The sequence below is a fragment of the Protomyctophum parallelum genome (genome assembly GCF_964188405.1).
Source record: "Protomyctophum parallelum genome assembly, chromosome: 10".
In the NCBI taxonomy this organism is placed as follows: Eukaryota; Metazoa; Chordata; class Actinopteri; order Myctophiformes; family Myctophidae; genus Protomyctophum; species Protomyctophum parallelum.
In genome coordinates this window covers 30,245,882-30,262,309 of record NC_139704.1, presented here as the reverse complement: position 1 = coordinate 30,262,309, position 16,428 = coordinate 30,245,882, and the positions used below count along the sequence as shown (strand labels likewise).

General features: G+C 44.4%; 1 protein-coding gene across 1 annotated transcript in view; it reads left to right on the top strand.

The window, feature by feature from the left end:
* lyst (lysosomal trafficking regulator) overlaps positions 1-16,428 on the top strand; it is a 147,308-nt gene that overhangs the window by 92,494 nt on the left and 38,386 nt on the right. Inside the window, 10 exon segments of the mRNA XM_083774566.1 lie at positions 741-890; positions 1,015-1,152; positions 1,827-2,025; positions 3,843-3,974; positions 4,509-5,017; positions 5,594-5,790; positions 12,193-12,373; positions 13,169-13,338; positions 14,038-14,268; positions 15,949-16,115. Of these exon segments, the coding sequence (XP_083630692.1) occupies positions 741-890; positions 1,015-1,152; positions 1,827-2,025; positions 3,843-3,974; positions 4,509-5,017; positions 5,594-5,790; positions 12,193-12,373; positions 13,169-13,338; positions 14,038-14,268; positions 15,949-16,115 (2,074 nt within the window).

The following is a 16,428-nucleotide window of genomic DNA, read 5'->3' as shown; positions in this document are numbered from 1 at the left end:
GTAAAAATGCGGCACAAATCTTTGAATGTATATTCTTTCAGAACTAATGTTTTTATTTTATTTCGACGTCAGGCCTAAATGGGTTTAATGCAACCGGCTGTAAGATCCGAGAGCTGCTCTGCTACGTACGTCAGTCCTGAAGGAGTGCCAGGTTTTATGTCCAACCGCAGTGGAGCCGCCGGTCAGCTTAACAAATGGCAGAGCTTGATCAATAGAGACAGGCTCTCTCTCAGGGGAAATGAACAGGCATCGGTTCTGACAGAGCACTCTGAGTATACTGTAGTACTCCATAAAGCACAGAGATAATAATGACTAGCAGCATGTTTTAGTGTTTTTGATGACATTTGACAAGCACTGTGCTAGTAGAATGTATAAAATAAAATAATAGATATAGCTTCAAGGAGCTGTAAGACGCGTTCAAGCCCAAAGAGAAAACGGCTACAGTATGCGCAATATAAACACTGATGACATTTATTTGACAAGTAATCAATAAAAATCACACCCGAGGGGCGCTCCAATCATCATACATCATCACATGTATGCAGCCAATCCAACCCTTGATGCTGAGTGCCAAGCAGGGAGGCACTGGGTCCCATTTTTAGAGTCTTTGGGGTATGACCCGGCCGGGGATCGAACCCCCGACCTCCCAGTCTCAGGGCGTACACTATAACCACAAGGCCACTGAGCTCTGCTTGTGCGAGTAATAATACTGTGCTTATGTGATCTCCCTCCCTCCCTAGACCCTGCTGGACGGGTGTTGCAGCGGGCCTATCCTCACTCTGGGGGAAGACGGACAGTTTCGTCTGGATGCCGACTCCACCGCCGTGGTTCTAGATATCAGGCTCCTCTCCGAGGTCCTGCTGGACTGGAAGATCTGGGCCAAGGCTGAGGTAAAAACATACATCTGTGAATACCTTTTAGGCCCGGTTCACACAGCCCAAATCCAGCCTGATTCTCAGTGTGGAGTGTGGGACACCCTGCTCATAGATGTTTCCTCTGTTGTGTTCCCCTCAGTGTGGAGTGTGGGAGACCCTGCTGGCTGCCCTGGAGATCCTCATCAGGGTACACCACCCTCAGCAGGTGTTCAACATCCGCCAGTTCCTCAAGGCCCAGGTGGTGCATCGCTTCCTGCTCACCTGCCAGGTGTTACAGGTCAGAAAAATGTCCAGTGTTCAAAATGTATTGGTGTAAAACTGTAAATACATTATACGCATATACTGTGCCGTGCACACGATCATATTCAGAAGTAGGATGTACACGGCACCTTCAAGCACATCAAAGTGCTATGACTAACGTACCCACTTTGCTATTTTTCGTACTGTTGTTGTTGCTATTCGTTATTATTTCATTGTTGCATCCGCCATTCATTCCCTGAAGAAGACCTTACCGGCCACCATAGGCCTTTAGCACCTCATTAATATATTGGCGTGCGCCCTTCTCCTGCCTATTTATCGAGACGGATCTCTCTCCTATTATTCCAAACTGACTGGCTAACATTCGCTTCCAACGTTTACAGGAGTGGCCTGTTTTGAACTAAAGGTCTCGAATGCTGAACGCAGCTTTCCGATTGCTGCGAAACTTGCACATTCCCACTAGGCCTGAGGAAGAAATGCAAACCTACACTTTTCAAATCGGCCTCATGGTGGCGCTCTTGAACTGTACTGTAGGTCATACAATGAAAGTTCCAAGTACCAAATTAGCGGGGCTTGCTCCGAGGAGCACACCTTTCCATTTATTGCGGAAACAAAATGACAATAAAGTAACAATAAAAAACAACCTTGAAAACTTTCACTGATAATTTGGTTGTGCATCTTCTTGTCTTTCAGGAGCACAAGGACATGCATCTGACTTCCATCCCGCAGGAAGTCTGTCTGTCATTCGTCAAAATCATCCAGGAAGTGCTGGGTTCTCCGCCGGACTTGGAGCTGCTGCGATTGGTCTACAACTTCCTCCTGGCGGTCCACCCGCCCACTAACACCTACGTCTGCCACACCCCCACCAGCTTCTACTTCTCCCTCCATATAGGTGGGTTGGCCTCGTAGGGCATTAAGCAACTAGTCGACTAGTTAACTAGTAAATCCACTAGTCGACCTTGCTGGTACTAGTTGACTAGTTGATAAGAATAAAAAAAAAAAAAAAAATCCACGATTTTGTAGGCCTCAAGATTAGAGATTATTCATAGTCATTATAGTCACCAATGTACACTGTTTTTAAATGTACAACAATTTATAAAAACTAACGTTTTTTTACTAGTTTACTAGTCGACTAGTAAACTAGGCAACTAGTCAACTAGTAAAAATGACTAGCCCTAGTAGAGCGGTGTTGATTTCGTCAACTAAAACTAAGACGGAAAATGTTCGTTGACTACCTTTTTCCACTGACAAAAACTAAATGGAAACTAAATGAAAACTAAGCTACAGTATGATGACTTAAGACTAAATAGGAAGAGACTAGTGGACAAGAGATCCAGTATAAGTAATTTTAAACTTGGTTGCATGCTGAAAATAGCCGATCTACGTACAAGCTCACAACGCGTTGTGAGCTTATTTTATCAATGGTCAATTATTTTAAGCCTAGAATCAATGACCATAACACCTTTGATTCTGTGAAGAATAAACAAAGGGTATTTATTAACACCCCAAGTTCACCGTCTTTTCAATTAGTAACACCCAGACGAAGATTGATCAAAAAGGAGATTATTGATATCACAACCGATCGCATCGCTCCACAGCCTAGGAGCGCCTGTTGCGCAATACTCGATGTTGCGTAACAGTGGGACGTCGTCGAAAATGTTCTCCCCCTTTTTAGCCGACGAGACCGAAAATCTTAAAACGTTAATAACTCTAAATCTAAATCATAACGTCTAATTTAATCATACCTCCCATTGTTGTCGAAGAGTGTTTTGGCTACATTTAGCTGCTACAGCCACATCCAGGATAACATCCAGTCCGTTGGTAAAAGTGCTCCGCTGCTATAAATCGCCGGGCGCTATGATTTAATGGATTAAATAACCCCGGGCGATCGGGGTGTTAAATGTAGTATATTATTTTTAAAATAAATCACAGAATCAAAGTGTTATGGTCATGATTCACCAGGATCCTGGATGGCTTGATTCTAGGCTTAAAATAATTGATATCAATATTTTTGTAAATCTCTATGGGGAAAAATTAATGGCCGATTGAGTCCAGAAAACCACACCCACTGCTACAGTATGCCCTATTCCTGTAATGAGTTCACAGTAATTCTCTGAGGAGAGAGAGAGAGACAGAGAGAGAGAGAGAGAGAGAGCTGCTTATCCATTAATCAAAACAGTAATTATGGAGAGTGGCAGCACTATTCCCAAGTCATTTGGCATTGGGACAAGGTTTAACTGGTTTCTCTGTGTGTCAGATGGTAACCCGTGCAGGTGAAGGTTTTAACTGGTTTCTCTGTGTGTCAGATGGTAACCCGTACCAGGTGAAGGTTTTAACTGGTTTCTCTGTGTGTCAGATGGTAACCCGTACCAGGTGAAGGTTTTAACTGGTTTCTCTGTGTGTCAGATGGTAACCCGTACCAGGTGAAGGTTTTAACTGGTTTCTCTGTGTGTCAGATGGTAACCCGTACCAGGTGAAGGTTTTAACTGGTTTCTCTGTGTGTCAGATGGTAACCCGTACCAGGTGAAGGTTTTAACTGGTTTCTCTGTGTGTCAGATCATGGTAACCCGTACCAGGTGAAGGTTTTAACTGGTTTCTCTGTGTGTCAGATGGTAACCCGTACCAGGTGAAGGTTTTAACTGGTTTCTCTGTGTGTCAGATGGTAACCCGTACCAGGTGAAGGTTTTAACTGGTTTCTCTGTGTGTCAGATGGTAAGCTGTACCAGGAGAAGGTTCAGTCCATCATGTACTTGAGACACTCCAACAGCGTAGGCGGAAAGTCTGGCTGCAGCTCTGTGATGTCTCTCTCCCCCACCGTCTTCATGGAGGGTCCCTCTGAAGGTACCGTACTCTCATGAATCCTGTCTCCCAAATATCTTTTTTAGTATAATCTGGGGGCTCCCCCCAAAATAATTTGACCCCCAGGTTGAGAACCCCTGATGCTACTGTACCAATGTAGTAATATAAAAATTAAGCTATACTGTTGATGCATGACTCATTTCCAACGTAACCAAACCAGTGCCTAGTTCTATACTGTTGCATGACTCATTTCCAACGTAACCAAACCAGTGTCTAGTTCTATACTGTTGCATGACTCATTTCCAACGTAACAAAACCACTGCCTAGTTCTATACTGTTGCATGACTCATTTCCAACGTAACAAAACCACTGTCTAGTTCTATACTGTTGCATGACTCATTTCCAACGTAACAAAACCACTGTCTAGTTCTATACTGTTGCATGACTCATTTCCAACGTAACCAAACCACTGTCTAGTTCTATACTGTTGCATGACTCATTTCCAACGTAACCAAACCAGTGTCTAGTTCTATACTGTTGCATGACTCATTTCAATTCAATGATTTCCTCCACCAGGCCACCTCCACCCAGGCCCTTTCCCTGAACACGGGGCTGCCACCGACGGTCAGAACCTCCTACGACCCCCTAGCCTGGCACCATCTCCGTACTCCTCCCCGACGCTGGCACCTCGACACCGGCACGGCAGCTCTGGTGAGACGGGCGGTGAAGGAGGAGGAGACGGCGCAGCCTCCCTCGTCACGCAGCAGGAGGCCCTGGGCAGCACGGAGACGCTCAAGACGGGCGGCGGGGGGGGCGACGGCGAGCAGCTCCTCAGCAGCTGCGAGTCGGCCAAAACCATCTGTGACTCCAAAGACAGCGGCGCCGCCGGTGGCCAGGCGTCGCCACCACCGCCGGTGGCCCTGAGCGCCCCCTCCATCAGCGTGGAGGAGGACCGAGACGAGGCCAACGCCACGGAGCTGGACAGCCTGGCGGAGGGCAGCCTGGGGGTGGCGGAGTCCGAGGACCGCTTCGACTGGGCCAGCGACGCCGAGGCCGCGGCACCACGCCGCCCCGACAGCCTGAAGGCATGGATTTAAAACCCATTCTGACCTGAGATCAGATTCTAGAAATGTTATCTTCTACATCCTGACAGTTTTCTGAAAAAGATATGTTTCTATGTCAGTCGTTTCTTCGATTTTTCTAAAATAGCACACCTACAAGCTCCACAGGTTAGCTGTTATGGCTGCCGAATAGGGGTGTAACGATATAGTAACTGCATCGAAAAATCTATTTTAATTTCATCAATCGAAGTATATCGAAATGAAAACGGCAACATTGATTATGTACTCGTTATCGTATCCTTTTGCAATGCAAATAATCGGTATCGAATCGTTTTGCTATGCAAATAATCAATTGTATCAATACTACATTTTTGTGCATGGTATTTAGCAATTTTTAGAAGATAAGAGGAAAAAGAGGGGATTAATTACTTAGTTTAAAATAATGTCAATGTATTTTAAATAGTTACTGTATCGATTTCAAATCATTGAATCGGATCGGATCGCCATAATGAACCATTATCGGTTCATTATCTGTAGTATGCAATACCAGTTGCCATAGCACCCATTTTGACTGTCTTGTCTGTGTCTGTGTCCATGAAGGGCATCCAGTCCTTCCAGAGGAGCCAGAGCAACCTGGCCAGTTTGGGCCTGGCGTTCCCGGCTCCCAACGGCTCCCTGGCCGTGGGCCGCTGGCCGTCCACGGCCGAGCGAGGCTCCACGCTGCCCGAGGACTGGGAGAGCTACACCTACTCGCCCGGGTACGACCGGGCCCACAGCAAGAGCGACTCCAATGACCGGTACAGTACACTTCTCTGATGCTCCTGCACAGTAGCAGCTACAAGCTGGTAGATCTTGTTAACTTGTGTTGTTATCTATTGTACACTTTACGACAGTTCTCTATAGTTTCCTTTACGGCAACGGGCAACTATGATATACGCATGCGCAGTGAGAGCAGGTATTCAGATGTGAATTGTGGAGGGAACCATGTTTACATGTTCAGCCGGTGTATTGAAAATAAATTCATTTACAACTGTATAAACGTCGTGTTTATTAAGACCTAGTCAACATTGGTAGCAGAGGATGGTTTGAAGATGGCTGCAAACTACAGAGTACCGCCGAAGTTTGACGAAACCAAGCCGTATGAAGGTTGGAAAAATGAAGTCAACATATGGTCGCGAGTTACCGAACTCGACAAGAAGAAACAGGCGCTTGCAGTGGCTTTGGGACTGGAAGGACGAGCCAGGGAAATCGCGATGGAGATATCAGCAGAAGACTTGGACAATGATACTGGTATGGAGACATTATTAGCTAAACTGGACGGCGTGTTTCAGCAAGAAGAAAAGGACCGCGCGTACGAAGCGTATTCTCAGTTTGATCGTTTAATGAAAGACAGTTCGGTTTCCATGGCAGATTACATAATCGACTTTGAGCAGCGTTACAACCGAATCAAAAGGTACGACATGGCGCTTCCAGATGCGGTGTTAGCCTTCAAGCTGTTAGACACGGCCTGCCTCGATGAAAAAGACAGACAACTAGCACTAACGGCGTGCCCCGACTTAAAGTTTGCATCGATGAAGTCGGCACTCAAGCGGATTTTTGGAGGGAAGACGGCGCCAGGATCGTCACGCGGGATACAACTAAATCAGGATGCAGCTTTCTTCACTGAACAACGACAACGACAAGGACAAGGAAGACGGAACACGACATTTCAACAAAGGAGTGAAAGGACATTGTTGCCAGGCACCAACCCATTGGATAAGTTTGGTAAACGGTCAAGATGTGCTGTGTGTCAAAGCACATTTCATTGGGCCAAGGACTGTCCACACAAGAAGAACGAACAAGTAAGATTAACTGAAGACGAAAATGTAGATGAAGTTAACATCACGTTGTTGACAAATAACCCCATGTCTGACGCAGAGATTTTCATAACTGAATCAGTAGGATCCGCCATCATAGACACTGCATGCACTCGTACTGTATGTGGGGAGAAATGGCTTGACAGTTTTGTTAATGGTCTTAGTCAAGAGCAGGCAGACAAAATGATGAAGACAGAAAATTCCAGTTCCAGACCATTTCGTTTTGGAGATGGCAACTTGGTATATTCCACCAGAAAAGTGAAACTACCTGCTAAAATAGGACACACAAAATGTCACATTGAGGCTGAAGTGGTCAATGCTGACATTCCACTGTTACTGAGTAAATCTTCACTGAAGAAGGCAGGAACTGTTTTAGACATGGAGAATGACAGAGCAGTAATGTTTAAGCAGCAGATTCCTCTTGAGTTCACTAGCTCAGGACACTACTGTGTAGACATAAGAGACAAAGATAACACAACACAGCGAATGAAAGATGACATGATACTTGCAGCGACAGCTGAAGATGAAGCCCTGACAGTGACAGAAAACATGTCCTCAGCCGAAAAGCGCAAAGTCCTTCTCAAGCTACACAAACAGTTTGGCCACGCATCTGCAGACAGGCTGCAGAGGCTAATCCATAGCTCGGGAAACAAAGACAAGGACTGCCTCACTATTTTGCAACAAATAGTGCATGTTTGTGACATATGTCAGAGATACAGCAAAGCTAAGCCGAAGCCAGCTGTTGGTCTGCCTCTAGCTTCAGAGTATAATGAAACCGTGGCGGTGGACCTGCACGAGTTGGAGCCAGGAGTATGGTATCTACATGTGATTGACCAATTCACACGCTTCAGCGCAGGAAGTATTGTGAAAACGAAGAAAGCCTCTGAAATAGTCAACTCCCTTATCCACACATGGATAAGTGTTCACGGTCCTCCTCGTATTCTGTACAGCGACAACGGTGGAGAGTTCAATAACGCAGAGTTCAGAGATATGGCGGAAAACTTCAACATCGAGACGAGGACAACAGCAGGATACAGCCCCTGGAGCAACGGGCTGTTGGAAAGACATAATCAGACTCTCACTGACATCCTCCTGAAGGTGAGACGGGAAAACGGATGTGACTGGCACACTGCCCTAGACTGGGCCCTCATGGCTAAGAACTGTATGCACAGTGTTCATGGTTATAGCCCACATCAACTGGTATTTGGTCAAAACCCTAACCTTCCTTCTGTATTAATTGATAAATTACCTGCACTAGAAGGCACTACAGTAAGTGCAAGGGTAGGGCAACACATATCAGCGTTGCATGCTTCTAGGAAAGCTTTCACTGAATCTGAATGTTCAGAGAGGATAAGGAGAGCACTACGTAAGCAGCTCAGACCCACAGATGAAAAGTATGAGACAGGAGACAAAGTCTATTACAAACGAGCTGACAGTACAGAGTGGAAGGGACCAGGGGTAGTTATTGGTCAGGATGGGGCTGTTGTATTTGTACGACATGGTGGTATCCTTGTTAGAGTACATCACTTAAGGCTTAATAAGATACACACACGTGTTCAAGATGAGGTCCTCAATGACACAAACAGTGAGACAATTGTACAGAACCAAGCAGCAGATAGTGAAAACACAGGTGTGGTGAACAGAGCCACAGGTAGCTCATTTACTGAACAAAACACAGACAACGAACAGGAAAGTGACAGGGAGTCCAATGCAGGAGAGGGAGCACATACTTTAGTGACTCAAAATGATGTAACACAAACTGGAATGGAGCACAATGTCTGTGATGATAACCCTGTGATTTCTGCAAGTGTCAAGGTAAAAGCAGGACAGACTGTAACTTTTATGAAAAGAGATGAAAGTGTTCTATGTAGAGCTAAAGTCCTTAATAGGGCAGGCAAAGCCACAGGAGGGTACAAAAATTGGTATAACCTGCAGTTTATTGAAAATGATGGGGGTCATGGTCAAAAGGAGGCGGTTGATCTGTCACGTGTGAATAGTCTCAACATTGAATCCGATTCAGAAGTCAGGGATGCTGATGTTCTTATAACAAAGGACATATCATTTGATGAAGCAAAACAAGTAGAGATTGACAACTGGAATAATAATGATGTTTTTGAAGAGGTTGAAGATGCAGGCCAGAAATGTGTTTCCACCCGTTGGGTCTGTAGTCTAAAAGAAACTGACAAGGGTATTGTACCTAAAGCTAGGCTTGTAGCCAGGGGGTTTGAAGAGTTTAATACTCAACAGCTGCAGAAAGATTCACCAACCTGTGCCTCTGAATCCCTGAGGTTATTGCTATCAGTGATTTGCCAAAATCAGTGGAAAGTCCATTCTATGGACATTAAATCTGCCTTTTTGCAGGGCATGGAGTTGTCAAGGGACATTCATGTCCGCCCACCCCCGGAAGCAAACAGTAAAGGGATTCTATGGAAACTAAAGAAATGTGTATATGGTCTTGCTGATGCATCACTTTATTGGTATAATAGAGTGAAAGAAATCATGCTGAGCACAGGTGCTAAAGTGTCAAAAGTGGATCCTGCAGTCTTTTATTGGTTAGATGACCAATGCAAAGTTAAAGGTGTACTGGCATGTCATGTAGATGATTTTCTCTGGGCCGGCTCACAACACTTTGTAACTGATGTGATTCCTCGACTGAAGTCTGCGTTCCATGTGGGACGTGAGGAACATGGGAATTTCTGCTATGTGGGACTGGATATTGTCACTGTAAATGGTGTCATAGAGATGCATCAGCAGAGTTATATTGACAACATGCAACTCATCCACATGCAGCCAGCACGTGCTATACAAAGAGATTCAGCTCTTAGTGAAACTGAAAGAGAGCAGCTGAGATCAAAAATAGGACAAATTCTTTGGGTTGCAAGGCAAACCAGACCTGATGTTATGTTTGATGCCTGTATTTTGGCATCCATTCTAAAAAATTCTACTGTACAGTCCATTCATGATGCAAATAAGGTGATTCGTAAACTTAAAGCTGAAAAGGTTACTCTGAAATTTCAGTATTTGGGTAATAATGATGCTTTGAACTTGACTGTTTTCAGTGATGCTTCGCTGGGGAACTTGCCAGATGGAGGTACACAAGGGGGGACATTGATCACACTCATGGGGGAAAGCGGAAAGTTTTCTCCTCTCTGTTGGCAATCGAAGAGGATCAGACGTGTAGTGCGGAGCACACTTGCGGGAGAGACTCTTGCCATGTCGGATGGAATTGACAATGCAATTTTCCTTGCCACCCTCTTTTCTGAGCTCACTACTGGGACTGCCGAATTGAATGCTCCCGGGTTGGTCTGTGTGACTGACAATCACTCCCTTTACGATGCCCTTAAGTCCACTAAACAGGTCACAGAGAAGAGACTTCGGTTAGACATAAGCGGCATCAAAGAGCTCGTTCAGAGTAAAACTATCAAAAAGGTGCTCTGGTCAGTGACGAAAGCCCAACTCGCTGACTGTCTGACTAAAAAGGGAGCGTCACCTCTAGTGCTCTTGAAAGCACTCTGTGAAGGGCTATGGCGTCCAGCCTAAAAAAAAAAAAAAAAAAAAAAAGAGATAAAGTGGAGAGTTTGTATTTTGTTATTTTTCTTGAATGTTTTTCTATTTGACTTTTCTTCTTTGCACTTGGTTTATGGGATGACTGAATCTATTTTTTTATTTTAAAGAAAGAAGAGGGAGATTGTTAACTTGTGTTGTTATCTATTGTACACTTTACGACAGTTCTCTATAGTTTCCTTTACGGCAACGGGCAACTATGATATACGCATGCGCAGTGAGAGCAGGTATTCAGATGTGAATTGTGGAGGGAACCATGTTTACATGTTCAGCCGGTGTATTGAAAATAAATTCATTTACAACTGTATAAACGTCGTGTTTATTAAGACCTAGTCAACAGATCTGTTGTTTTTACTCCATAGACTTGGCTGCTACTGTACATGACGAGGTGGCAGCCAAGAAACTAAATTAGTTTCAAGATGTATTTATATGTACTGTATTTATATATAGTTGTCATTTAGTGCCCTAGTTCAGTTCAGGAAGGAAGGAAGGAGGACATACAGTTCATACATAGCACACATAGTAGCCATCTTCTTGTCTCCACCAGGCCGAAGGCATGTGGGGAGAGTATGTTTTGCACTCCGTCCGTCCGTCCGTGTGTCCGTCCGTCCGTCCGTCCGTTAGCAGCTAATCTCGGCCACCGTTAACCCGGTCGATGCCACATTTTGCACACACACTCCCTGGATGCCAACGATGAACCTCTGCCCCAAACTTTCCAGAACGGCCTGTTATAGCGCCACCAGGAGGCCGCTTTGTGCAAAACAAGTTTTTGCACAGTACACCTACAGATTTTGTCCAAACATCACGCAAATTGGTACACAGTCTCTCTACAGCCATTCAACGAAACCGCTCTTTCAGATTTCTCACACTCCATCCTGATTGGTTAAGATTGGCTTCCAAAGTTCACAGGAGTGCTCAGTTTCAAACAAAATGCTGAACACATCGCGTGATTTACGTGAAATTGTGCACCCACATTCCCACTAGGCAGAGGACAAAATGCCACATGAACAATTTCAACTCAGCCTCAAGGTGGCGCTATAACTGGCCAAAAAGTGTTTTTACCTCTAACTGCACGGATCTGTGGTTAACTTTGTATGCCAACTCCCTAGAGGCCAAGGAAAAATCTTTGTCTGGAATTTTTCACATCTGCTCTTTATAGCGCCACCAGGAGGCCGACATATGTAAAACACATTTTCTATTATTACTCCTTCAGATTTTATCCAAATTTCACGCAAATCGGTACACATCATCTCCATAGTCATGTGATCAAGACAGGTTTGTTTGATTTCTCATATTCCATCCTGATTGGCCACGATTGGCTCCTACAGTTTTCAGGAGTAGCAAATGGCCACAACTCCTCAACGCAGCGTCCGATTGCGATGAAACTGTGCATGCATATTCCCACTAGGCTGAGGAAGAATCCTGGTGGAGACCTGTGCCGATTGGCACTTTATCTAGTTGTCTTTTTTTGTTTTTTTGTGTCTGTAGTTCATGTCCTGTCCGATCTGCCCTAAACAAACATTAAAGTCCATAGACTTGGCTGGTAAACGATTTTCGGCTTTAAGTCCTCTTAAAGACTTGTCTTAGACTGCCATATGACGCAATCTTCAAAAGCCATGATTGATTGATTGAAATTTGTATTCACAGTACGTAGAATGGGAATAGCCATGGATTGGAACGGCTAGCGCCCCCTAAAAAATCCTCCACGTAACTATTGAAAACCTAAAAGTCAAAGGAATGTGTCAAACATTGTTCTGTATTGCCCCGTTGTGGCAGCAGGTCCAGCACAGAGGACTGCCTGGTTCTGATCTGCTGCGGTCTGTACGACCTCCTGAGAGGCGTCCTGCTGCTGCTGCCCGACCTGATGCTGGAGGAGGTGATGGACAAGCTCATCCAGCCCGAGGCGCTCATCGTCCTGGTCAACCACTCCTCGCCTCTCATCCAGCAAGGCGTCATGAAGGTATAATACCGTCTGAAGGTTCAGAATAATATCGCGTTGGTTTTGCTTTTGTAGATGTTTTGGGTTGGACTTTATTTAGTAGACCAGCACCACCGCACCCATGCACACGCACATGATCTTTTCACATTTGTTTTCACTTTCACAATCTAAGGGTTCATATGGGATTAAATGTGACCCCAGACAGGGGCCAAAATGGAGATGGAAAGTCCCCAATGAGTGAGCATTGAGGAAGTGAGAGTGTACTGGGGGTTTCTGTGGTTGAGTGAGAGAGAGGACAATATGTTTTTGGTCAGCGAGCAAAAAAGCGAGTTCAATATCAGGGCAATGTAAAACAAAACTGTCACTAAAGCGCCCTCAAAAAGGCATTCTTTACTGAGATTATGGGAACTATTATGATGGTAACAGTACAGTATAAGGCTTTCATATGACGTTTACAAGGCTCTAAAATGGACATTATCATTAACCTAATTTACTACAGTGGGCTAAAACAAAATACACACTACAGAAGATTAACCTATTAATCTTTATATATATATTCTTTCAGAGCAAACGTTTTTAACTCATATCTTTGCTTCTTGGGTGTCCCTGGAACAACATATTTTCAGATTGGGGTCGGCGGCCCATTACATATATTTCTGGGGGTCCTTGACATGAAAATGTTTGAGAACGACTGACATAGAAACATGAGGTTTTTCAGAAAACTGTCAGGATTTAGAAGTCATTTGTAGAATCGTCCTCAGGTCTAAATGGGTTAAGGTTAAGGTCTCTCTCTCTCTCTCTCTCTCTCTCTCTCAGCTGCTGGACGCCTACTTCAGCAGAGCCTTCAAGGAGCAGAAGGAGAAGTTCCTGAAGAACCATGGCTTCTCCCTGCTGGCCAACCAGCTGTACCTCCACCAGGGCAGCCAGGGGCTGCTGGAGTGCTTTCTGGAGATGCTGTTTGGACGGCCGGTGGGCCTCGAGGACGAGTGAGTCATCAGGGGGATGTCTGCTGTATGACATCGAGGGAGGGGGAGGGGGGGGGGTGTCTAAGAAGGCACTGTTTCCCCACATGTGGGTCACGGACACATTTTTTACGGGTCCATTTATTTTTTGTTTCCTAATTTTTTTTTTACTGCCGAAGCCGCAATATCGCATCTGTGTAATCAAGATCCGTTGTCTGCCGAAGCCGTGATATCACTGCAGCTTTTTAAGCTTTATATCGATATGAAACGGCTAGGCTGAAAACCAAGCTTTAGTCCTGGCCCGGTTGCTAGACAACGCCTTTGTTACCCCCCAAAAAAACAAAAAAAAACAACTCAAAACAATCCCAAAAAAAAGCTACATTTTCATGAATTGAAAACAAATTCAATTATCTTTTTCAGTAATTTATTGAAAGAATAAAAGAAAATTCTAAGAAATTCCAATAAATTGAAACGATACAATTTAAGAAGTAGTGAAAATACAAAATAGCCATCAAATGTTGTGAGCTTGTAGATCTGCTAATTCTGCACATTTTTGAAAACGCAAAACTCTCAAACTATTTTTGGATGGGGGACGTTGCCCTCGACGGTTTGAGAACCACTGATCTAAGGAACTACATTTTCCCATCCCGTTTGGCCAATAATGAATAATGAATTCCTTCATTTGAGTTGTGATTAATAAATACCTCTCCTTCACCCACCCAGTCTGGACCTGGAGGACATGGAGAACATCTCTCCCTTCAGGAAGCGCTGCATCATCCCGGTGCTGGGGCTGATCGAGAACTCGCTGTACGACAACGCGCTGGTGCACAACATCCTGTGCATGCTGCTGCAGCTCATCAACGCCTGCCCCAAGCTGGCCGACATCCTCCTGGACCACGGCCTGCTCTACGTGCTCTTCAACACGCTCTCCACCCTCAACGGCATGGAGAATGGGTGAGTCATGTACTATGTTCTCTTCAACACGCTCTCCACCCTCAACGGCATGGAGAATGGGTGAGTCATGTACTATGGTCTCTACAACACGCTCTCCACCCTCAACGGCATGGAGAATGGGTGAGTCATGTACTATGTTCTCTACAACACGCTTTCCACCCTCAACGGCATGGAGAATGGGTGAGTCATGTACTATGTTCTCTACAACACGCTCTCCACCCTCAACGGCATGGAGAATGGGTGAGTCATGTACTATGTTCTCTACAACACGCTCTCCACCCTCAACGGCATGGAGAATGGGTGAGTCATTGTATTACGGTGATTCCCCCCCCCACACGTTTTCATGTTCAAGGACCCCCAAATTGTCTGTAATTGCCCCCCCCCCAATAGTAAAGTTATTCCAGTGTTTCAGAGTGTACAAATAATAATTAATAATTAACTTTATTTGTATAGCACCTTACATGACATGAAATGCAGCTCAAAGTTATTTACAGAGCAGTGGAGAAAGAAATAAAAGAAAAGCAAGGCATTAAAATAATAGCAGTAATGCAATACAGTGAGGATATGAATAACAAAAACATTTAAAGATCAATTAAAAGCAAGAGTGTAGAAGTGGGTCTTGAGCTGTGTTTTAAAATGTCTACAGAGGCTGCCTGAGTTTGTTCCATGCCGTGTGAACCATATGGACCTGTTAGAACCATTTGGTTCCATTTGTACACTCTCTGAGTTACAGACCCATAAGAGTCCATTTGGTTCCATTTGTACACTCTCTGAGTTACAGACCCATAAGAGTCCATTTGGTTCCATTTGTACACTCTCTGAGTTACAGACCCATAAGAGTCCATTTGGTTCCATTTGTACACTCTCTGAGTTACAGACCCATAAGAGTCCATTTGGTTCCATTTGTACACTCTCTGAGTTACAGACCCATAAGAGTCCATTTGGTTCCATTTGTACACTCTCTGAGTTACAGACCCATAAGAGTCCATTTGGTTCCATTTGTACACTCTCTGAGTTACAGACCCATAAGAGTCCATTTGGTTCCTAATTATCATTTATCTGGGGACCCCCTGGAACTCTCTCAAGGACCCCTAGGGGCACCACTTTGGGAACTACTGATGTATATGAGGATCAAGAACCAAAATATTGTTGGATGTATTTTTTAATGAATTATTCATCTTTAATGCTTTTTTTTTGGTTGTCTAAAAGAAGCTCAAATCGAATTTATAAGGTAGGCTAAATAAGTGTCATAATCCGATTAACCCTGTAACACACAGCGTTGTAATAATACAACATATTTAAATTAATACATTTTTTAATGTTCTTTTTTCACCTAAACGCCATCATTGATGCCATTGGTCATGATATTTGTACATAAATACCCCCCACAGAGGCTGAAATTCACACAAATTAAAAATCTCTGGACTCTATGACCTTTGACCTTTAACCCTGATAAAAGTAAATAATAATAACTGTAATATATGTTTTTTTGTGACCATTAGAATGTCTAGAACATGTTTTATTTATTATTGTGAAATTGGCCTCAGTTCGAACCGTTGAGCCATGAATTAAATCGTGGATCACATTAATTCGTTTAACTTCATTGATGTGTGGAATAGAAGTTGACTGACTGACTCGGTCCCTGGGCTTAATGTTCCCCTCCTGTCTCTCCCCGTGCAGAATCCCCCTGAACGACTACAAGCTGCTGGTGTGTGACATCCAGCAGCTGCTGGTGGCGGTGACGATCCACTCCTGCAGCTCCTCGGGGTCCCAATACTTCCGCATCATCGAGGACCTCATCACTCTCCTGGGGTACATGCAGAGCAGCAAGATGCGCCGCACGCGAGGTGAGGCAGGAAATGTATTCACAAAAACATGATTGATGTGTCCTTACTGTACTCTTGGCAGCTACAGTGGTGAGTGGTTGAGACTGGCAGTGATACCACTTGAGTACCTCCGTGGTGCCTCTGTGGCACCTTTAGTGGTACCACGATTCACACTTCATTTAAAGGTGTCAATGTGTGGTTCTCTAATAGGGGTACGCAGAGGAAGTTAAATGTGCTCATGTCGCTCTAAATGTCAAGTCTTTCACTCCCTTTCTCATTTGTAATGTTGTGTTCTTTTCATTCAAGTTTTATTTATTCTCGAAATTACACTGAG